The sequence below is a fragment of the Symphalangus syndactylus genome, chromosome 12 (assembly GCF_028878055.3).
Source record: "Symphalangus syndactylus isolate Jambi chromosome 12, NHGRI_mSymSyn1-v2.1_pri, whole genome shotgun sequence".
NCBI classification, from domain to species: Eukaryota; Metazoa; Chordata; class Mammalia; order Primates; family Hylobatidae; genus Symphalangus; species Symphalangus syndactylus.
This window is the reverse complement of record NC_072441.2, coordinates 145,308,284-145,330,520: the sequence shown is the minus strand read 5'-3', so window position 1 is coordinate 145,330,520 and position 22,237 is coordinate 145,308,284. Positions and strand designations below refer to the sequence as shown.

The following is a 22,237-nucleotide window of genomic DNA, read 5'->3' as shown; positions in this document are numbered from 1 at the left end:
CTCACTGCAACCTCTGCCTCCTGGGTTTAAGCGATTCTCCTGCCTTAGCCTCCTGAGTAACTAGGATTACGGGCATGCGCCACCACGTCCAGTTAACTTTTTATATTTTTAGTAGAGACTGGGTTTCGCCATGTTGGCCAGCCTGATCTCGAACTCCTGACCTTGTGATCTGCCCAGATCTGCCCGCCTCAGCCTCCCATAGTGCTGGGATTACAGGCGTGAGCCACCACACCCAGCCCGAGACTATGTTAATGCCTCACCATCTGCACTCCCACGCCCCCCCCCCTCCCCGCCAACAGATTCAGTCACCTGATGATGATGATTATGATGATTGTGATCATTTTTTATTTATTTATTTTTTGAGACAAGGTCTCACTCTGTCACCCAGGCTGGAGTGCAGTAAGTGACACTATCTCAGCTCACTGCAGCCTCAAGCTCCCGGGCTCAAGTGATCCTTCCTCCTCAGCCTCCTGAGTAGCTGGACTACAGGCATGTACCACCACGCCCGGCTAATTTTTGTGGATTTTTTTTTTTTTTTTTTTTTTGTACAGACAGGGTTTTGCCATGTTGCCCAGGCTGGTCTTGAACTCCTGAGCTCAAGTGATCCACCTGCCCTGGCCTCCCAGAGTGCTGGGATTACAGGCATGCGCCACCGTGCCTGGCCAACCTAACCTGATTTTGTCCACCCTTTTGCTATACTATCATTCCTTTTTTTCTTTTTTTTTTTTTAAGACAGGATCTTGCCCTGTTGCCCAGGTTGGAGTACAGTGGCATGATCTTGGCCCACTGCTGCCTCTGCCTCCAAGTCCTTGAATATCTTTGCCATGTCAGTATTCAGTAGTCTCCTCTTCTCTTTGTGGAATACGTTCCAGGACCCACAGTGGACGCCTGAAACTGCAGATATTACTGAACCTTACCTATACTATGTTTTTTCCCATATTTTTATCTTTTTACTTAAAGGAAGCACTTTACAGCTTCTCTTTGGCACATTTGAATTGCCAGCATCACTACTCTTGCACTTTGGGGCTATTATTAAGTAAAATAAGGGTTATTTGAACACGAGCAATTGCCACCTGATAACCAAGTTGGTTATTAAGTGACTAACTGGCAGCAGTGTATACAGCGTGGAATGGATACACTGGACAAAGGATGTTCACATCCTGGGCTAGACAGAACAGGATAGCATGAGATTTCAACACTACTCAGAATGGCATGCAATTTAAAACTTATGAATTGTTCATTTCTGGAATTTTCCATGCAATATTTTCAGACCACAGTTGACTGGATAACTAAAATAATAGAAAGCAAAACTGAATAAGGGGAGACTAATGTATAAAGCTTGGCCTTACTTCTCAGCTGCTCTAGTATATCCTTGTCAGTTATGCCATAATTTTACATTGGATTGTTCTTTGTTTTCTTTAGTTCAGAGAGTACTCTTAACCACTGTCTCTTTACTTTTCAGCTTTTTAAACGGAGAAATGTGGAGCTGATTAATGAAGAAGCTGCCATGTTCGATAGTCTTCTCATGGACTCTTATGTGAGCTCTACCACTGGGGTAAGGCCCCTGCATGTGCCTCAGGCTGACCTGGAAAATACCTGCTTCTAAGAACAGAAATTGGGCCGTTCACATCATCTACTAGCTTTGCCAGTAACCATGACAAGTTCTTTCCTCTGTGGACCCTTTTGTCAGCTTCAGGAGTCAACAAAGATTCAACTTTGTTAGATATATCTGAGGAAACATTTAAGAGAAGCCATCAGTTGCCTCAGAATTAGGAATCACTTTTCAAATGTCCCAACTTGAAGCACCTATAGATTAAACAGACCCCTTCTCCTGAGCCTATTATGCCATCCTCTTGCCCTCAGTTTTTTAGAAAACAGGATGCCGAGCAGTATTATGTGTTCACATCTGGCTCTAACGTTGGTTTGCAAAGTCCTAAACTTGTTTTATGTTCTAGGAGAGTGTGATCACAAGAGAGATGGTGGAGATGCTCTTTTCTGATGATTCTGACCTGCAGTTAGCAACCACACAGAAATTCCGGAAACTGCTCTCCAAAGGTACAAAGCCTGGCCCTTCTCAGAGAGGCCCTGTATGATTTAGCGTCTTTTCTCTTCACTGATGTCATCAACTACACGTGCCCTCACTCATTCTGCTCTAGCCCTACTGACCTTGGTGTTGCTTGTACAAGATAGACACATTCCTACCTTCACACTGGATACTTCCTCTGCCTGATGTCCTCTTCCCAGATATCTTTGTAGCAACTCCCTTACTCCTACGATTAAATCCTACCTTCAACATTTTTATCTTTTTACCTTGCCCTACATATTCTCCTCTCCCCGCATTATATTTATCTTCTATAGTCCCAGCTACTCGGAGAGGCTGAGGCAGGAGAATGGCGTGAACCCGGGAGGCAGAGCTTGCAGTGAGCCGAGATTGCGCCACTACACTCCAGCCTGGGCGACAGAGAGAGACTCCGTCTCAAAAAAAATAAAAATAAAAAAAATAAAATGACTCTTCCCACTAGGATGTAAGCTCTCTGAGGGCAGAGACTTTTGTTTTTGTTCCCTCCTGTGTCCTCTGTACCTAGAACTGTGTGGCACACCATAGCTACTTAATAAAACAAATTTAATATGTGATTGGAAAAATACCTCTTGTTTCAGTATATCAAATAGTCTTCCCAAGAAGAGAATACTGGTCTTTCTTGAAAGGGAAATGTGTAGACCACGGTTGTTCATCCCTTAGGCATTCCTCTCTCCCACACCTTTCTTTGCTTACATTTAGTAAGCCAAAGATGAGCATTCTTAAATTAGGATTGGCTTTACTCTTTAACATCCCAGCTGTATTATACAGTTCAAAGATGAGTAGATATTGTTAAAAACCACCTTACCAGAAGGGAGTTTGGGAATGTTTGTAAGGGTGGTCAGAAGTGTCTAAGAAGGATTGCAAGCTGACCCCCATGAAGGGATCAGCAAAAGCTTCTCCTGCGTTTTTATTTTCCCTTCTCCCTTATCCAGAGCCTAGTCCTCCAATAGATGAAGTTATCAACACTCCAAGAGTGGTGGATCGGTTCGTGGAGTTTCTGAAGAGGAATGAGAATTGTACATTACAGGTGAGGCCTGAGGGAAGGGGTTTGTTTTGTCTTGTCTTGTTTTTTAATTTTTGGAGGATACATAGTAGGTATATATATTTATGGGGTACATGAGATGTTTTGACACAGGCATGCAATTTGACATAAGCAAATCATGGAGAATGGGGTATCCATTTCCTCAAGCATTTATCCTTTAAGTTACAAACAATCCAATTATACACTTTAAGTTATTTTAAATTGTGTAGTTATTATTGACTATACTCACCCTATTGTGTTATTAAATAGTAGGTCTTATTAATTCTTTCTGGGTTTTTTTGTACCCATTACTTATCCCCACCCCACCCCCAGTCCCCCACTACTGGGAAGGGGTTATTATATGAAAGCCCTACTTCCAAGAAATTGCAGTGGGATATTTCTATTGACATATTTCTCAGGAAGTACAAAAGTAATGTTAGGAAACATTCAAGAGAAACCATCAGTTCCCTCACAGCCAGAATCTCTTCCTTAAAACAATTTCAAAGGAAAGACACCAGACAATGATAGACTGATCATTCAGTTATAAATCAGAGGGTATGGTCCACTACCTGTGTGACCTGAGGCAAATTGTTCAGCCTCTTTGGGTCTCTTGTTTCAGAGATGGGTGATGGGTCAATCCACTGGAACTTGCCAGAACTCAGCTGAAAGGGACTTTGAGAGACCCATTTCATTCTAATCCTCATTTCAGAAATGAAGAAAGTGAAGCTCAGGAAGCATGGGTGTTGTGGTAGTGCAGGACTAAACCTGGGACCCTGGAAGCCCAATGTCTTATTCTCATCTATATCACGTCGCTGCATCTTCCCACTCTCTAAAGACAGGAGGGGAAAGGCTTGTATTTTATGTGTGTGTGTGTTTTAAATTCGTGGGCAAGAGGCTTGCTTGTGTTTTGTGATGTTTTGTTTTGGTTTTTTAAATTCATGGGCAGCAGGCTTACTGTTCTGAGCCAGCTGATAGGCATGGCTGCTCAGTCTGAAATGACCTTTCAATCATTGCTTAATCTCACTTTCAGTTTGAAGCTGCCTGGGCTCTAACGAATATTGCCTCTGGAACCTCTCAGCAGACCAAAATTGTCATTGAAGCAGGGGCTGTCCCCATTTTTATAGAGCTGCTTAATTCAGACTTTGAGGATGTTCAGGAACAGGTAATGCTTAGATTTGGTGTGATTCTTTATAGTACCTGTGGTGTAATAAAAAATATATTTGGTCTTTGTCCTGGTTCTTGGCACAGTGTTAAAACTCTTGGAATTTCCTGAGTGAGAGGAGTGTCAAGTACAGATGGCCCCTGGGACTTGCAACTGGTATCTCAAGTGGGGGCAGTCTTGTGGGACTAACCTGCGGAGTCTGCATTAACTCTGGGTGTTAGTGTCAGAATTGAATTAAATTGTTGGACACATGGTTGGTATCAGAGAATGGGTGGTTGATGTGGAAAAAACTCTATACATTTGTTGTTGGACGTGCCATTGGAAAAAAGATACCACAGTAGCCATATCTCAGTACCCACCGATCATGGAGATGAAGGTACAACTTCCATTTCTCCCATTCAATTCTTGCTAGTTGGATAGAATCGGAGAGTGGTAGTGGGCTCTTTCCTCCATTACTACATACAGAGTTGGTCCAAGGCAGCTACAAGAGTGCAGCTTTCGCCAGGCGCAATGGCTTACGCCTGTAATCCCAGCACTTTGGGAGGCCAAGGTGGGCAGATCATGAGGTGAGGTGTTCAAGACCAGCCTGACCAACATGATGAAACCCCGTCTCTACTAAAAGTACTAAAAAATTAGCCGGGCATTGTGGCTCATGCCTATAATCCCAGCTATTCAGGAGGCTTGAGGCAGGAGAATCACTTGAACCCAGGAGGTGGAGGTTACAGTGAGCCGAGATCGCGCCACTGTGACAGAGTGAGACTCCGTCTCAAAAAAAAAAAAAAAAAAAAAAAAAAAAATGCAACTTTCTGATTACTTTCTCCTTTTCTGGGCGATGTTGTTTTGGCTTCTCTGGCTACAGTACAGATGGCAGCCTGTCTTTCCCTGCTGAACCAGGAACTCCCAGGGATAGGTCCTTGTAGAACAAGTGCTCAGTAAGGATTTCAATAGGGAGGTTACCTGAGCTTGTATAGTGTATTTGGGGCCTTGACATCATCCTCATCCTGGTGGGTACTCACTTTGCAGTTGTGGCTATAAAGTACTCACAGAAGTACCAGGCTTTGTGGGTGACAGTTTCATTATCCCCTTTTCAGGCAGTCTGGGCACTGGGAAACATAGCTGGAGATAGCTCTGTTTGCCGAGATTACGTCTTGAACTGTTCCATCCTTAATCCTTTGTTAACGTGAGTAATTATAATCATCTGTACCTGGGCGTCTATCGGGTGGCCACGTGGCAGGTCATTTGGGGGCAGCATACTTGATCCCTTAAGATGATAGGTAAGTGCAAAAACTATAAAAATGCATTCTGATTGCCCAAGTAAAAGATAGGTATCTTTGGAGATTGAGAAGGTTGTGGCCGGGCATGGTGGCTTATGCCTATAATCCCAGCACTTTGGTAGGCCAGAGCAGGTGGATCCCTTGAGCCTAGAGTTCAAAACCAGCCTGGGCAACATGGTGAAACCCCAACTCTTCAAAAAATACAAAAGTTAGCCAGATGTGGTGGCATGCACCAGCTACTTGGGAGGCTGAGGCAGGGAGGATCACCTGAGCCCAGCGAGATCAAGGCTACAGTGAGCTGTGATCACACCACTACACTTCAGCCTGGGCAAAAGAGTGGGGGAAAAAAAAAAAAAAAGATTGTGCCACCCATCTGCCAAGAAGGATCTTGTTCCTCACTTCATGGCACTGCAGAACCTCATGTTAGTCATATCCTCATATCCTCCTCATTGTTGAGCCAGGGGAGAGAGGCAGGACTAGCCCACCTGGAAAAACCCAACCTTCTCTGCAAAATGCATGGATTTGCTATGGGGTTATGCATACATTGGACAGCTCTGTTGTAAATTATAGATCAAAGACCCCGTGAAGCGTCATTGTATCCCTCTCTCTTCCTTCCCTCCATGCCCTTAGAGTAAACTATGCCTAAACCAAAACAGATGAATGAACTGTTCTTCAGAGACCGCAGTCTCATAGCCTACCACTGTCACTTTCTTGGACCCTTCACAGAAATTATTCCATACTGTGTGGCTAAAGCTGTCACAGTAGACCTATAGCTTTTATTTCTTAGACTTTTAGCTTGTATTTCCAGGGAACACCATTCCTTGTCCTGGACTTGTGGCCAGGGTTATGGGCACGATATATCCCACCTTAGAAGCTGTACAGGCTTACTCAAGATCTAGCCCTCTGTTTCGTCTCTATTATCTGTGGTATTAACTAGCCACAGCTGGTCCTGAAATGAATACTCTGTATAGAGGTTGGCCTCCTGACCTATACCAGCTCTATTAACTTAGGTCTATGAGTAGGAAGAAACAGGCTGCTAGAGTCTGAGGTCTCACTGGATTTGTCTCTGGGTTCATTGGCAACAGCCCTATGCCAAGGCCTCAGTGCTCAGGATCTGGCTTTGCTGTTTCCTTCAGACTCCTTACCAAGTCCACACGACTGACAATGACACGGAATGCAGTCTGGGCCCTGTCAAATCTCTGCCGAGGGAAGAACCCACCCCCAGAGTTTGCAAAGGTGAGAGAGCTACTTACTAGACCCTGAGTGACATCAGGTTCCTTCATATGGAGTTTTTAAGTCTTTGGGATACTCCTTGGAGTCTCAAATCATGGGAAACTGGAAGAAGCAATTGTTGGTGAAGTAGATGATCTTGTGTACCTGGGTAGTAAAGTGAAAAGGTAGACCTAAATGTTTAATGTAGTAGCGATCCCTACGGTCTGGAATTACTTGTGTGTGTGTGTTGGGAGGGGCGGTGGTTGCAATGTTAGGGTTCGTGATAAAGCTGATATAGTCTTGTCCCCCTATGAGTCTTTCTCACTCTGTGTCCCACAGGTCTCTCCTTGTTTGCCTGTACTGTCTCGCCTACTCTTCAGCAGCGACTCGGACTTGCTGGCAGATGCTTGCTGGGCCCTTTCTTATCTGTCTGATGGCCCCAATGAGAAGATCCAGGCAGTCATAGACTCTGGAGTCTGCCGGAGATTGGTAGAGCTGCTGATGTGAGTGGTCTTAGAAGGGGTACAGGTTCTGGCTGGGCACGGTGGCTCACACTTAACAATCCCAGCACTTTGGGAGGCCAAGGTGGGCGGATCACAAGGTCAGGAGTTCGAGACCAGCCTGACCAACATGGTGAAACGACGTCTCTACTAAAAATACAAAAATTAGCTGGGCGTGGTGGCAGACGCCTGTAATCCCAGCTACTTGGGAGGCTGAGGCAGGAGAATCATTTGAGCCCGGGAGGCAGAGGTTGCAGTGAGCCAAGATCGCGCCATTGCACTCCAGCCTGGGTGACAGAGCAAGACTCCGTCTCAAAGGAAAAAAAAGAATCCCAGCACTTTGGGAGGCTGAGGCGGGTGGATCACGAGGTCAGGAGATCGAGACCATCTTGGCTAACATGGTGAAACCCCGTCTCTACTAAAAATACAAAAAATTAGCCAGGCGTGGTGGCGGGTGCCTGTAGTCCCAGCTACTCGGGAGGCTGAGGCAGGAGAATGGCGTGAACCCAGGAGGCGGAGCTTGCAGTGAGCCAAGATCACGCCACTGCACTCTAGCCTGGGTGACAGAGTGAGACTCTGTCTCAAAAAAAAAAGAAAAAAGAAAAAAAAGAAAGAGTACAGGTTCCTTAAGCTTCTCCAGGCTCAGACTAAAGAGAGAGAATCAGCAGGGCCGAAAATGGTGTGCTGGCCTTCTGCTGATCAGATCTCCCTCCTCTGTAGGCACAATGATTACAAAGTGGCTTCTCCTGCCCTGAGAGCTGTGGGTAACATCGTCACTGGGGATGACATCCAGACCCAGGTAAGAAAGAGGAGGGTGCAGGATCTTAGACCAGCTATGGAAGAGCTTGTGGAGAGCTGCCTGTGGACAAAAGCCTTTTCCTGCAAAGGGCTGTGGTCCTGATGGGAGGCACTATGGTCTAAGAAAGTGTGGGCTTGAGTGAAAAGTTCCAGCTCTGTTATTCTCTAAGCAGTCATGGGAAACTTGGTTCCTTCTTTTCTTCCATAAATTGGGAACAAATCATCATCTAATGGGTGAAGGAAAACTAAATGGAATAACTGGACTTACCACGTGGGACATTGTGAGGTAGTTAAGTTTGAGTCATGGTCCCTTTGAGATACTGAAAGCTATGGAACTCCACCCCTACTTCCTAGATCTTTAGGGTCTCATGGTTATCATGGACCTTGGATTAATCTTTTGTAAATAACCCCTCTGGTGAGGGCATAGTAAACAAGATTCCCCTGCTCAAAGGCTAGAGATTTGGGTATTCTTTGGGTTTTGAGTAGCGGGCATAATTCTGTGGGATTCTGGACAGGTTCCTTAACAGGTTGAGTAGTCTCACTCAAACCCACACACTCATTTTCTGGGTTACTTTGTATATGTATATGCATGTACTTTAAAATACAACATAAAATTTACCATTTTAACCATTGGCATAAAGTACATTCACATTGTTTTTCTGTTATTGCCACTAGCCAGCTACAGAATTTTTTTATCATCTCTAACTGAAACTCCTTACACATTAAACAGTAACTCCCCATTCTCCCTTCCCCTAGTGCCTAGTAACCACCATTCTATTTTCTGTCTCTGTGAGTTTGAGTGCTCTAAGTACCTGATGTCAGTGGAATCATACAGTGTTTATTCTTTCTCGTCTGCTTTGTTTCACTTAGCCTAGTATCTTTAAAATTCGTCCATGTTGTAGCATGCATCAGAACGCCTTTGAAAGGCTGAATGATATTCCACTGTATGTATATAGCGTATTTTATTTATCCATTTATCCATCGATAGACATTTGGGTTGTTTCCACCTTTTGGCTATTGTGAATAATGCTGCTATGAACATTGGTGTACAAATATTTGTTCAAGTCCCTGTTTTCAGTCCTTTTGGGTATATACCCAGAGTGGAATTGCTGGATCATGTTCTAATTTTATGCTTAATTTTTTTGAGGAGCCACAATACTGTTTTGCGCAGCTGCTGTGCCATCTTACATTCCCACCAACAATGCAGCATGTTCCAGTTTCCCCACAGCCTTGCCAACAGTTGTTATTTTCCTTTTTTTTTTTTTTGGATAATACCCACCCTAATGGGTGTGAAGTGATATTTCATTGTGGTTTTGATTTGCATTTTTCTAAATGATTAGTAATGTTGAGCATCTTTTCATATGCTTATTGGCCATCTGTGTATTTTTTTTTTTTTTTTGGACACATGTCTATTCAAGTCCTTTGCTCATGTTTTAATTGGGTTGTTGAGTTTTCTGGTTGTTCAATTTTAGGAGTTCTTCATGTGTTCTGGATATTAATCTCTTATCAGACACATGTTTTGCAAATATTTTCTCTTGTTCTGTGGTTTTATCTTTTAACTTTGTTGTCTTTAAAAAAAAAAAAAAACTTTGATTTTTTAAAATTGAGACAGAGTCTCTCTTTGTCACCCAGGCTAGAGTGCAATGATGCCATCTCGGCTCACTGCAACCTCTGCCTCCTGAGCTCAAAGCAATCCTTCCACCTCAGCCTCCCAAGTAGCTGGGACTACAGGCGTGCACCATCACGCCTAGCTAATTTTTTGAATTTGTTTTTTTTTTTTTTTTTGGAGAGACAGGGTTTTACCATGTTGCCCAGGCTAGTCTTGAACTGCTGGGCTTAAGCAATCCTCCCACTTTGGCTTCTCAAAGTGCTGGGATTACAGGCATGAAGCCACCTTACCCAGACCAACTTTCTTTTCTTTTTTAATTTTTTTTAGAGGGTCTCACTATGTTGCCCCAGCTGGCCTTGAACTCCTGTGCTGAGGTAATCCTACTGCCTCAGCCTCCTGAGTAGCTGGGACTGCAGGTGCATACCACTGTGCCCAGCTTACTCCAATGTCTTGATGCACAAAAGTTTTTCGTTTTGATTAAGTCCAGTTTACCCAGGCCAGGTGTAGTGGCTCACGCCTGTAATTCCAACACTTTGGGAGGCTGAGGTGGGAGGATCACTTGAGCCCAGAAGTTTGAGACCAGCCCTGCAACATGGGAAGACCCTGTCTCTACAAAAAAAAATGTTTTTTAATTAGCAGGGTGCGGTGGCACCCTGCTACTCAGGAGTCCCCAGCTACTCAGGAGGCTGAAGTAGAAGGATTGCTTGAGACTGGGAGGTCAAGGCTGCAGTAAGCCGTGATCATGCCACTGCACTCCAGCCTAGGCAACAGAGTGAGACCCTGTTTCAAGAAAAAAAATGAGGCCAGGCACAGTGGCTCACGCCTGTAATCCCAACACTTTGGGAGGCCGAGGCAGGCAGATCACCTGAGGTCAGGAGCTCGAGACCAGCCTGGCCAACATGATGAAACCCCATCTCTACTAAAAATAGAAAAATTATCCGAGCGTGGTGGTGGGCGTCTGTAATCTCAGCTATTCGGGAGGCTGAGGCTGGAGAATCACTTGACCCTGGGAGGCGGAGGTTGCAGTGAGCCGAGATTGTGCCATTGCACTCCAGCCTGGGCGTCAGAGCAAGACTGTGTCTCAAAAAAAAAAGAGAAAGAAAAACATTAAAAAAATTAAAAACAGTTTAATTTTTCTTTTGTTTCCTGTGCTTTTGGTGTTCTAGGTCATTCTTAACTGTTCAGCCCTACCTTGCCTTCTCCACTTGTTGAGCAGTCCCAAGGAATCAATCCGGAAGGAAGCTTGCTGGACTATTTCAAATATTACTGCTGGCAACAGGGCTCAAATACAGGTAAAATAGGCAGGGAGGTCAAGGGGCATGGGAAGTCATAGGAACATGGGAGGTTGTTGGAATATTTGCTTTCAGAAGAAAGAATTTGTTTCCCTTTAAAAATTGGAGTCAATTGGCCGGGCACGGTGGCTCATGCCTGTAGACCCAGCACTTTGGGAGGCCGAGGTGGGCGGATCATGAGGTCATGAGTTTGAGACCATCTTGGCCAACATGGTGAAACCCCATCTGTACTAAAAATACAAAAATTAGACTGGTGTGGTGGCGGGCGCCTGTAATCTTAGCTACTCGGGAGGCTGAGGCAGGAGAATCGCTTGAACCCGGGAGGCAAAGGTTGCAGTGAGCTGAGATCACACCACTGCACTCCAGCCTGGGCAACAGAGCGAGACTCCATCTCAAAAAAAAAAAAAAGAGGCTGGGTGCGGTGGCTCACAATCCCAGCACTTTGGGAGGCCGAGGTGGGCAGATCACGAGGTCAGGAGATCAAGACCATCCTGGCTAACGTGGTGAAACCATGTCTCTACTAAAAATACAAAAAAAAAAAAAAAAAATTAGCCAGGCGTGGTGGCAGGCGCCTGTAGTCCCAGCTAGTCGGAAGGCTGAGGCAGGAGAATGGCATGAACCTGGTAGGTGGAGCTTGCAGTGAGCCGAGATCGCGCCAGTGCACTCCAGCCTGGGTGACAGAGCAAGACTGTCTCAGAAAAAAAAAAAAAAAGAAAGAAATTGGAGCCAGTGTGTACTATTGGTCAAAGAAGCTGTGTAACCAAAACTGGGTTCTTCTGTATAGCCTGTCACCTATATAGGAAGAACAAAAGAAAACTCCCAGAATGGGGAAGATGTCTAAGTCTTAGCTGATTTGGGGACTAGATTTATTTATCATGCTGAAATGACTTTCTCCTTCCATCTGCCTCCTCTCCATCCTCTCTCAGGCTGTTATAGATGCAAATATCTTCCCCGTGTTGATCGAAATCCTTCAGAAAGCAGAGTTTCGTACAAGGAAAGAGGCAGCCTGGGCCATCACCAATGCCACATCAGGAGGAACCCCTGAGCAGATCAGGTATTACATTCCTTTCCCATTGTCTTGAATGATATGGATGCTCTCCCTGTTTGCTCATGGTTTACAGGTGACCTGTAAACTGCTCTTGCTCAGACAGGTCTGCCCCCTACTCTCACTGTAATAGAATTTTACTGGTAAACTGCTACAGTGTCACTAGAATCTGGAATAGATTCCACGTAAGCCACTCGGGAATCTATTCCAGATTCCAGTGACACTGTAACAGTTTACCAGTTTTCCCTTCTGGAGAAGAGAAACATGAGATGGACATCCATCCTTTCTCTGCCTTTTCCTATCCAACAGAGAACTGAAATCTATGTAGTTCTCAATTCAAATGAAGGGGAACCGTGCTATGGCTCACTCAAAACAGTTTCTTCAGCCTGGCCAACATAAGAAGACTCTATCTCTAGGAAAGATACAAAAATTAGCCGGGCGTGGTGGCATGTGCCTGTAGTCCCAGCTGAGATGGGAGGATGGCTTGAGCCTGGAAGGTCAAGGCTGCAGTGAGCTGTGATTGTACCACTGCACTCCAGCCTGAGTGACAGAGCCAGAGTCTGTCACACACAAAAAAAACAAGCAAGCTGGTGTAGTGGCTCATGTCTGTTATCGCAGCACCTTGGGAAGCTGAAGCAGGAGGATCCTTTAAACCCAGGAGTTCAAGACTAGCCTGGGCAACATAGGGACTTTGTCTCATGTGTACAAAAATGTAAAAATTAGCAGGTTGTAGTGGCATGTGCCTGTGGCCACAGCTACTCAGTAGGCTAAAGCAGGAGGATCACCTGAGCCCAGGAGGTCACAGCTGTAATAAGCCGTGATTGTGCCTGCCACCACGCCCGGCTAATTTTTTTTTTTTTTTTTTTTTTTTTGTATTTTTTTAGTAGAGACGGGGTTTCACCGTGTTAGCCAGGATGGTCTCGATCTCCTGACATTGTGATCCGCCCACCTCAGCCTCCCAAAGTGCTGGGATTACAGGTGTGAACCACTGTGCCCAGCCTCACAATTCTTAAAAATAAGAAAATAAATTAGTAAGAATGGGTTGCTGAGAGTACAGGGCACCTGCCCAGCACTTCATGTGTCCTGTACTAGTTTAGAACTTGCCCGGTCTCTGGCCCCTAGGTACCTGGTCTCACTGGGCTGCATCAAGCCCCTATGTGACTTGCTGACTGTAATGGATTCGAAGATTGTGCAAGTGGCCCTCAATGGACTGGAGAACATCCTGCGGCTTGGAGAGCAAGAGGGCAAGCGCAGTGGCTCAGGGGTCAATCCTTATTGTGGCCTCATAGAGGAAGCCTATGGTATGTGCCCTCTCTTCAATCTAGGTCAGAACCTGAGACTGTAGGCCTCCAACATGGTACACATATGTTGGTGGTGGCGGAGTGTGGGTTGGGGAGCATCCATAGCTTCCATGAGACTGACGTCTGTGTCTCCAGAACAGTTAAGAGCTCTTGCCCTAGCCAAGTTTCACCATCCACAGGGTTTCACACGTTACCATGAGTATAACGGGGATGTACTGAGTAGCTGGGGTACAGCTAGGATTTGGATTTGGCTCATCGTTTGAGTTGAGAGTTGTCTCTCACCAGTTTCTTCTCCTTCTAAGGAGCGATAGGTCAATTCTCTTTCTGATAGGCTGTACCTATAAGAGTGCTGGATTGACTCATCACTCATCCCTGAGAGGCTGATGATTTGCCCAGGTCATGCTTCTAGTTTAAAGCAGAATCAGGACTTAGAGCCTCTGTAACTGACATTTTGGTCTCTTTCCTTTGGGATTCTGTAGTTTTGAGAAGAAATCTTAACTCTCCTCTTTCAGGTCCAAGAGTGATCTGATCATATGACTTGTGTTTGTAAGCACTAACATACCTCAGGGAAGGAAAAATAGGTAAATGTTTCACCTGCCCATAGAAAAGCACTCACACTTCCCTTTCTTTCCTTCTTACTACTGTAGGCTTGGATAAAATTGAGTTTCTCCAGAGCCACGAGAACCAGGAGATCTACCAGAAGGCCTTTGACCTCATTGAGCACTACTTTGGTGTAGAAGACGATGATAGCAGCTTGGCTCCCCAAGTGGATGAAACGCAACAGCAGTTCATCTTCCAGCAGCCTGAGGCCCCCATGGAGGGCTTCCAGCTATAATATCTGCCTCCGGGGAGGGGAGGGGATGGGAAGCACCACCAGCCAGCGGAAGAGCAGCCCTCTGGTGGGCGGGAAACCAGTGTCCCCACCATCAGCCACCACACACCTCTGCTGCCCTGGAGACTGTGCTCTTCACCTGCTCCGCCCCCTTCCCTGGAGGGAGCACCCTCTGGACAGACAGAACCATCTGAGGCTCACCTTTGGGTTTTGTGACAAGAAGGGGACGTGTTGGGTTTTTCTTCCTTACACTATATTTTGGCTGCACACATGTCTTTAACCCAGGAGCCCAGGGGTAGACAAAGGACTAAGGTAATCAATTTGCACCTTTTTTTATGTTTATTTTTTTTTTCTTTTTTTCTTCAGTGGTGACTTCCTTCCCTTGATCTTTTTTCATTCTCCCTGGCCCTCTGCCCTGATCTGTGTAACTGTTATCTTGGGTACTTGAGCAGACGGCATATTCCAGAGGTGGGAGGTGGGAGGGGAAGGGAGAAATCCAAAACAAAGTGTTCTTGCTCTGACAGAATATTAATCTTGTACGCTTGGATTATTTAATTTTTTTTTCTTTTGCACATTTTTCTTGTATTAAGATTGCTCTTCCCAAGAGCCACAAGTTCCTGGTTTTAGTAAACCCAGCTGCCTGCATTGCCTGAGACTAGAGGCCGGGGAGGCTACCATGAAACCAAGGTCCCTCCCTCCCTCTGACTCTGCCCAGACCTCTTTAGTTTGGGAGTTCCTCCTCACTCTCCTGGAGTGTCAAGTATACCAGTGGGAGTGCAGGGGAGGAGCACAGGCCTTCAGATGGGGCTTCCGACGTGTAGCTACTGATCCCATATTTCCTACTCACCTTCCAAATGGTGCGACCCAACTTCATTTGTTTACTTGAAAATTCCCCCTCGAGGTTGAGAGAACCTCTGAGGTGGCTGTATTTTCTCCTAAGCTTGAGACAGGGGGCTGTGGTCCTTCCTTTCTCCTGAGGAGAAAGTGCTTGCTCTGGTGACCTGTAAGTTGCAGAGGAGGGTGGAGTGAGAGTGTCATGTATTGGGATAGTCAGGGATCCCTGCCTTTGGCCTTTCTTCTTCTTCCTCTTCCATAGTTGGATCATGTATATTTTACTTCTAAAGGAGAGAATGTCAAAAAGTTCTGTATTTTTTTATATTCTATATATTAGGTAGGTCAATCTTAATTGGTCTCAAGAGGAAGAACTATCTGTCATTTCTGTAAGTAGGATACTGTGAGGAAGACCAAAAAGAGATGTGGATGCTTCCTCACTCCGGAGGCCTGAGCTTGGTCCTTTTCCTCTCTGCTTGGATTCTGGACCACCACCTGGGACCAGCCTTCAGCTCTGGAACCTTCATAAAGCAGGTCAGCGTGGCCTGATTGTCCCAGGACCTGAAGGGAGCAAGGATGGCCTCAGGGCCTGGTGAAGTCTGCTGCTCTATCCTTACTGTGGAACATCCTGCTTGTATCAGGAAACTCAGATGCAGTTTGCCTTGTCAAATTCAATCTCAATGGCCATTGTCCACATAACTGATCACCCATGGCTGCCTCTCCTATTATCTATTATCACTGAAACTTAGTAGCCTGTTTTTTTGGGTTTTTTTTTAGAGCTATTGCTTATCTTCCCTGTTTGGCATCCTTGTACCTGGTTTGGGTTTTCCCTCCCTTGTACAGTTATAATCCAGATGCCTCTTCTTTCTGTTTGAATTACGGTAGTGCATTGCCTCAGTGGCTTGCCTGTGCCTCTGGGTGGATTACATACGATGGTAAGCCCACCTGTTTGGATGGGAGTAGAGGAAGTTGGTGTAGAACAGCTGTGGAGCTGAAGGCACAGTCTGCCCCACCCCCACCTCCCCGCTGTGGTTAGTCAGAGGCATCCTGCTCCAAGCTCTGCTTTTCCTTCCTCTGAAACAATGCCATGCTTGCTTCTATTGCTACACATCTCCTTCTGGCTCAGGTGAAATCCATGCCCTTCTGCTTATAGACCTAAAGTTCAGGCACTTACTGTTGGCCGTTGGTCTTGAATTTGCCCTCTCCTAGTGCTGTGGTCCCACTTCAAAGCCATTTTCTGAGGAGGATGGTTTAGGGCTGGCAGTTGTCCTTGAAAAATCACACCCATGTTGTACCACCTTGGTGAGTCAGATGCCACTCATCAGCTTGGGAATGATGGCTGCCAACTCCCAATCTCCCAGGAAGGCAGGGGGCAGAACCTTTTTTTCACTCGGCCTGCTACCTCCATTACAAAACCATTCTCTTACAGTTAAAAAAAAAGAAAAAGCCCTCCCCCACCCAACCCCGGCCCATTGTTCTCATCCAAAGGACAATTTAGTAGGATCTACTTTGTACATCCGAAGAAAGAGTTAAGTCCCTGATATAGGGACCAGTTTCTTAGTGTAAGACACACATCCTGCTTGTCCAGCTGTTCCTCCAAAATCTACTTTGGCTTCATCTCCGGGTCCTGTACCAGATGGAAAATGTTTTTGGTCATCTGGCTGCTGCTTAAAGCCAGTTTTCCCTAAGAACTCCGAAGGCTAAAGTCTACTAGGGGCAGAGTGTGACGACAGATTTCTAATCAGAGAAAAGTGGCCTCCAGGAGCTTTCATTTATGTCTTCTCCAGACCAGGTTTTCCTGTTACCTTCCTTTAATCCCCTTTCAACCAACAGGTGAAGTTCTTCCAGCCCACAGAGGCAGTAATATCATCTTTTCTATCTCCTGGTCTCCTTTGGCCATGTAATGAAGCAAAATATTATTTATTTAGCCCAGGCCTGAGAGCCACTGTTTGTGGACAGTCTTCATCTGGATTCCATACCCTGCCCTGAGCGAGGTCAGGCTCTCTGGTTATTGCCAGGATGGAGACCCCTGCCCCAGTCTGCTGTAGGGAATACCCTGATTAGTTGAGGCATGCTTTTGGAATCCTGGCTTGTTGGCATATGGCTGGTCTATCCTTTTTAAGATCTCTGGTTGGGGGTATCTAGATATGGATTAGGAGGGACAAGGAGCCTTTTTCTTGGCTAATGTGTTCAAATACTTTTTTGAACAGTGCCAGCCCCTCCAGGCATCCTACCCCCAAATCATCATCTTTAGTACTAACAGGGTCTCTGGTCTTAGAAGTCTGCCTTCAGATCCCAGCTTACCCCAGTGACTGCCTGGCCTTGATGTTGGCTGCAACCTTCTGATTGAACCACATGGATTCCACCCACAGCTGGCCAGGCTTGTTACATGGGTCAGGGAATACAAATAGCGCCCCCCAGGGAGCAGGTGTTGGCCTCAGTTTTCAGGGACCCTTGGTGTTCCTCCTTACCTAGAGCCCATTAATCTACCCCATCAACTCTCTGCCATGAAAGCCATCTTCCAGGAGCCCTGTTTTTTGGAGCTGAACTACACAGATTATAGCTGCTATTGTACTTAAATAAGGGAGAGGAAAAAAGGTTCTCAGGCACAGACTTTCTATTTTTCTCAAGCCAAACCTGTTTAAAATGTCTAGCAGAATGAAGTGTATTTCCATTTTTTCATGTCTACCTGCCTTCCCCCACACCCTAAAGTTGTACTTGTTTCTAGCAAACTTAGAAGGAAAGGATAGGAAAGCCTGGCACTACTAACCTCACCTCTCATACACCTCTTTGAAGGCCCCAGCTCTTTTGTTCAGGCCTCTCTTCTCCCCTAGACTCACTCAGCTTGGTATCCATCATCTTGAGCATTCTTCAGTAGATTCATCTAGGGTTCAGATTCCAGACTCTCAGCTGAAGACAGGGAGCCAATTTCCCCCAGGTCCCTGCAGGTAATCCAGAGACCCAGTAGGGAGAACAGGCTGGCTGGGGCATTAGGAATGTATGTACCTCTCTGCCTCCCTCACAGCCTGGAGAAGGGTGCAGGGCTCAGTGCACTAAACCATGGTTAAACATCTTCGATAGAACTACCCTAGAATTTAGTGAGTGTAAGACTGAGATACTGCTCAGAATAAATTTCTTCCATAGCCATTTAGGATTGCATGTTCTAGACCAACCTTGTCCAGTATGTTTTCTGCTTGAGCTTTTTCATTCTTTTGTTAAGCCAACAGGTTGAGAATTTGGCCCTGCTGGGATCCATGTAGTGGGCACTAGCAGCTCTTTGGCCAAGGCCTTCATAAATGATTCAGTCTCTCATTATCTGTCCTCTAGCCCCACACCCTGATTTAGACCGTGGCAAAGGAAGAACTTGAGGTCAAGACCAACCAAATCTGTGAATTAAAGCTGTTATTTTTTTCTCTGCAAGGGCGCTTTGCTTCAGGTCTGGGCTATGTGCAGAACCTAAGCTGGCTGTGAGAGTTAGAAGAGGCAGCATTACATGTTAGGCCCAGAACACCATGGGAAAAGGTTTATGTAGCATATCTTAGTGGCCTGCCTAGCTGCCTCTGGGCCAGCCTGACTTCTCATGTCCACATTAGCTCATACCTGAACCCTGTTGCTGAATGCCAGCCCTGTTCTCCTGTAACTATTGTATATGCCATGGCCTGGGGGGCATTGAAGGAAGTAAGCTCTCAGAGATCTTAACACTGGCTGGGAGCCTCTGACTCAGAGCATGTCTTTAAAGAGTCCACATCTGGGCGCGGTGGCTCACGCCTGTAATCCCAACACTCTGGGAGGCCGAGGCGGGCGGATCACGAGGTCAGGAGTTTGAGACCAGCCTGGCAACATAGTGAAACCCCATCTCTAATAAAAATACAAAAAATTAGCTGGGCATGGTGGTGTGTGCCTGTAATCCCAGCTACTTGGGAGGCTGAGACAGGAGAATCACTTGAACCCAGGAGGCGGAGGTTGCAGTGAGCCAAGATCATGCCACTGCACTCCAGCTCGGGTGACAGTGCAAGACTCCATCTCAAAAAAAAAAAAATCCACATCTTCAGCTGGGCACGGTGGCTCACGCCTGTAATCCTAGCACTTTGGGAGGCCGAGGCGGGCAGATCACTTGAGGTTAGGAGTTCAAACCAGCCTGACCAACATAGTAAAACCCCGTCCCTACAAAAATAAAAAAATAAAAAAAAATAAGCCAGGTGTGGTGGTGGGCACCTGTGATCTCAGCTACGTGGGAGGCTGAAGCAAGAGAATCTCTTGAACCCAGGAGGCAGAGGTTGCAGTGAGCCAAGATTGTGCCAGCCTGGGCGACAGGGCGAGACTCTGTCTCAAAAAAAAAAAAAAAAAGTCCACATCTTCGTGAACCCTCAGACTCTGGAGTTGAGTGTTGGCTTTTTTAGCCAGCTTTTGTGGGAATTGCCTTTGACCTATTAAAGAAGGAAAGTGGGTAATGGAGTCCCAGCCACTCGAGAGACTGGATATCCCCCAAGAATGGCTTGGGTTACCAGCTATGGACCCTTGGAAGATGAATCTAATCCTTCTCACTGGTTTTTCTTTGCAAATTCATTTGCTTTTATTTTTCTAATAACAATAAACTCTATTTTCCAGGTTCTCAGGGCCCCTGGGTAGACAGACACAGCTTAATTTCAGCAGACGTAGGCCAAGAAACCATGGCATTGAGTGTGCTGAGTCCAGACAAATGTTATTTATATACACATCCAAATTTGAAGAGAAAATGTATTTCTTTAGGTTTCAAACACTGTAATAGATATAAAGCAAAAATAAAAACCTGTTGCAAAGTTCTAAATTGTCTTCTTTGGCTTGGAGTGACCCTAGACTGGATTTGGGGGAAGAGAATGAGGAGGTGTTTAAACTTGTAGCTTAACAGTGGAAATAAGAGTTGTACCAACCTGCACCTGCTGTAAAGTTTTTTTCATCAACTCCATTGAAATATAATTGACATACAATAAACTGTACATATTTAAAGTATATACACTTTGATAAATTGAAACACATATGCACCCATAAAACAACCATAAGATAGTGAATATATCTATGACCTTCATAAGCCGTAAGCTTCCCACTTGAGAATCCCTCCTTTCTGCCCCACCTCCATCAACCACTGATCTGTGGCTATCACTGTAGTTTAGTTTGCATTTTCTAGAGTTTCTCTAAATGATTTTGACTTAGTTTCATCAGCACCACTCTACAGCCCTTTGAACCTTTTTTTTTTGAAATGGAGTTTTTTATTCTTGGCATCCAGGCTGGAGTACAATGGCGTGATCTCGGTTCACTGCAACCTCCGCCTCCCGGGTTCAAGCGATTCTCCTGCCTCAGCCTCCCAAGTAGCTGGGATTACAGGTGCCCGCCACCACGCCCAGCTAATTTTTGTATTTTTAGTAGAGACGGGGTTTCATGTTGGGCAGGCTGGTCTTGAACTCCTGACCTCAGGTGATCCGCCTGCCTCCGCCTCCCAAAGTGCCGGGATTACAGGCATGAGTCATCGTGCCCAGCCTGAACCTCTTAAGATCAAATAGTTCACAGACTCCTCCCTTCAGTTTAGATCAATTCCTAAAGCAGAGATTACAGACAAGCAGCCAGAAAGTTGATTGAACCCACAGGAAGGTTTTGCTTGGCAGAGTGTGTTTAAGTTTGAATTAGTTGCCAACATTTTTTTAAAAAATCAAGAAATGTCTGTCTTGAAAAAGACTGTCCTGAAGTCTCCATTTTTAAAAAGAGGCCAAGCACTGTGGCTCATGCCTGTAATCCCAACCCTTTGGGAGGCCAAGGCAGGAGGATCACTTGAGGCCAGGAGTTCAAGACCAGCCTGGGCAGCAAAGTGAGATCTGTCTCTGCAAAAAAATTTAAAAGTTAGCTGGCTGTGGTGGCACATACCTGTAATCCTAGCTACTTGGGAGGCTGGGGCAAGAGGATCACTTGAGTCCAGGTGGTTGAGTCTGCAGTGAGCTATCATGATCACTGCACTCCAGCCTCAGCAGCCGAGTAAAACCTGTCTAAAAAACAGAAAAATACTCTCTGGCCCTACCTGGCCTGAGTTTCTGCTTGGTAACAACGTGCAAGAGCTGCTGTATTTTACTGCAGTCACCACCTCTCTCTCAATCTGGCAGATGCTAATATTGTTGCTATATATTGTTTATAGCAAAGGAGAAAGTAACTTGTTAACCCATGTTTCTGTCAATTCTTGCCTGTTCTCATTACCCAGCCAGCCCCTCTAGGCTACTGTTGACCCTTCTGCTACATCCTCTACCCCTCAGCCCCTGCATACATTTTTATGTTCTTTATCTCACCTAGAACACCCTCGTTATACGGAAATCTATCAAGGCCTGATTTATATGGTGCCTTCTCAAGAGATTTCCAGAATGCTTTTCTAGAAATAATCAGAGCCTTGGTTTCAGGACACCTAGATTCCAAACCTTTCTGAGCCTCAGTTCCATCATTATACTACAAGTTGAATATCTCTTATCCAACATGCTTGGGACCAGAAGTGTTTCGAATTTGGGATTTTCTCAAATTTTACCGGTTGAGCTTCCCTAATCTGAAAATCTGAAATCCAACATGCACTGCTCTGAAGTCTTTCACTGAGCCTTTGGGGGAAATATTTAACATCCTAACAGCCCTAAACCAATGTTCAATTAGCACAACAGTTTACAATCTTCTCTACCCACAGCCTGATGCGAGGCTCTGGGACTAGAATATTTAGCCAACAGTTCTTGCAAAATTCACTGACTTATAAGCAAATAGTAATTTCAACACCTCACTGCTAATGCTGTAACAGAACTCTGCAGACCTAGGGAGCAAGTACGGATTGCAGAGCACTGGGAAGGCTCTAAAGTGACCTTTGAGCTGGGCCTCAAAAAATTTGGGGTTTGGCAAAAGCCAAATCTCAGGCTTCAAATTCCAGGCACAAGGATTGTTGGGTTTGATTTCATTATCCAGAAGCAATGGGGATACAGAATTGTGATCTCACGTGTAGGGAATTGTGGGGGTTTTTTCTACTTTAACCCCAGTGAGACTTTGTAGAGTGTGGGATAGAGAAAAGGCTCATGAATATGCCTGAAGCCTAACTCAGCACCTTTCTGAGGAACTGACTGCCAAAATGGTAATGGAGAAGGGAAAATATGACCTACTTTCACAAGTTACCTTGACTGCCTCAGGGAAACCTGCTGTGGTAGTGTTTCTTCTGGGTGACAGGGTGAAAGACCAGGTAATTACCAGGGTGCTGGTGTCAGACTTATCAGTTTTGAATCCCTGTTTTAACC

The 22,237-nt window shown here is 45.5% G+C and overlaps 1 protein-coding gene across 3 annotated transcripts in view; it reads left to right on the top strand.

Annotated features, from left to right (window-relative positions):
• Positions 1 to 19,764, top strand: part of KPNA6 (karyopherin subunit alpha 6) — a 65,374-nt gene extending 45,610 nt beyond the window's left edge. For all 3 annotated transcript variants that reach the window (XM_055254602.2, XM_063627960.1, XM_055254601.1), the window contains exons 3-14: positions 1,463 to 1,555; positions 1,956 to 2,055; positions 3,013 to 3,107; positions 4,132 to 4,263; positions 5,355 to 5,443; positions 6,674 to 6,773; positions 7,089 to 7,252; positions 7,970 to 8,048; positions 10,823 to 10,948; positions 11,875 to 12,002; positions 13,116 to 13,294; positions 13,942 to 19,764. In XM_055254602.2, the coding sequence (XP_055110577.1) occupies positions 1,463 to 1,555; positions 1,956 to 2,055; positions 3,013 to 3,107; positions 4,132 to 4,263; positions 5,355 to 5,443; positions 6,674 to 6,773; positions 7,089 to 7,252; positions 7,970 to 8,048; positions 10,823 to 10,948; positions 11,875 to 12,002; positions 13,116 to 13,294; positions 13,942 to 14,129 (1,473 nt within the window). In that variant the 3' untranslated portion in view covers positions 14,130 to 19,764. The remainder of the gene's footprint in view (positions 1 to 1,462; positions 1,556 to 1,955; positions 2,056 to 3,012; positions 3,108 to 4,131; positions 4,264 to 5,354; positions 5,444 to 6,673; positions 6,774 to 7,088; positions 7,253 to 7,969; positions 8,049 to 10,822; positions 10,949 to 11,874; positions 12,003 to 13,115; positions 13,295 to 13,941) is intronic.
• The last annotated feature ends 2,473 nt before the right edge of the window (positions 19,765 to 22,237 follow it).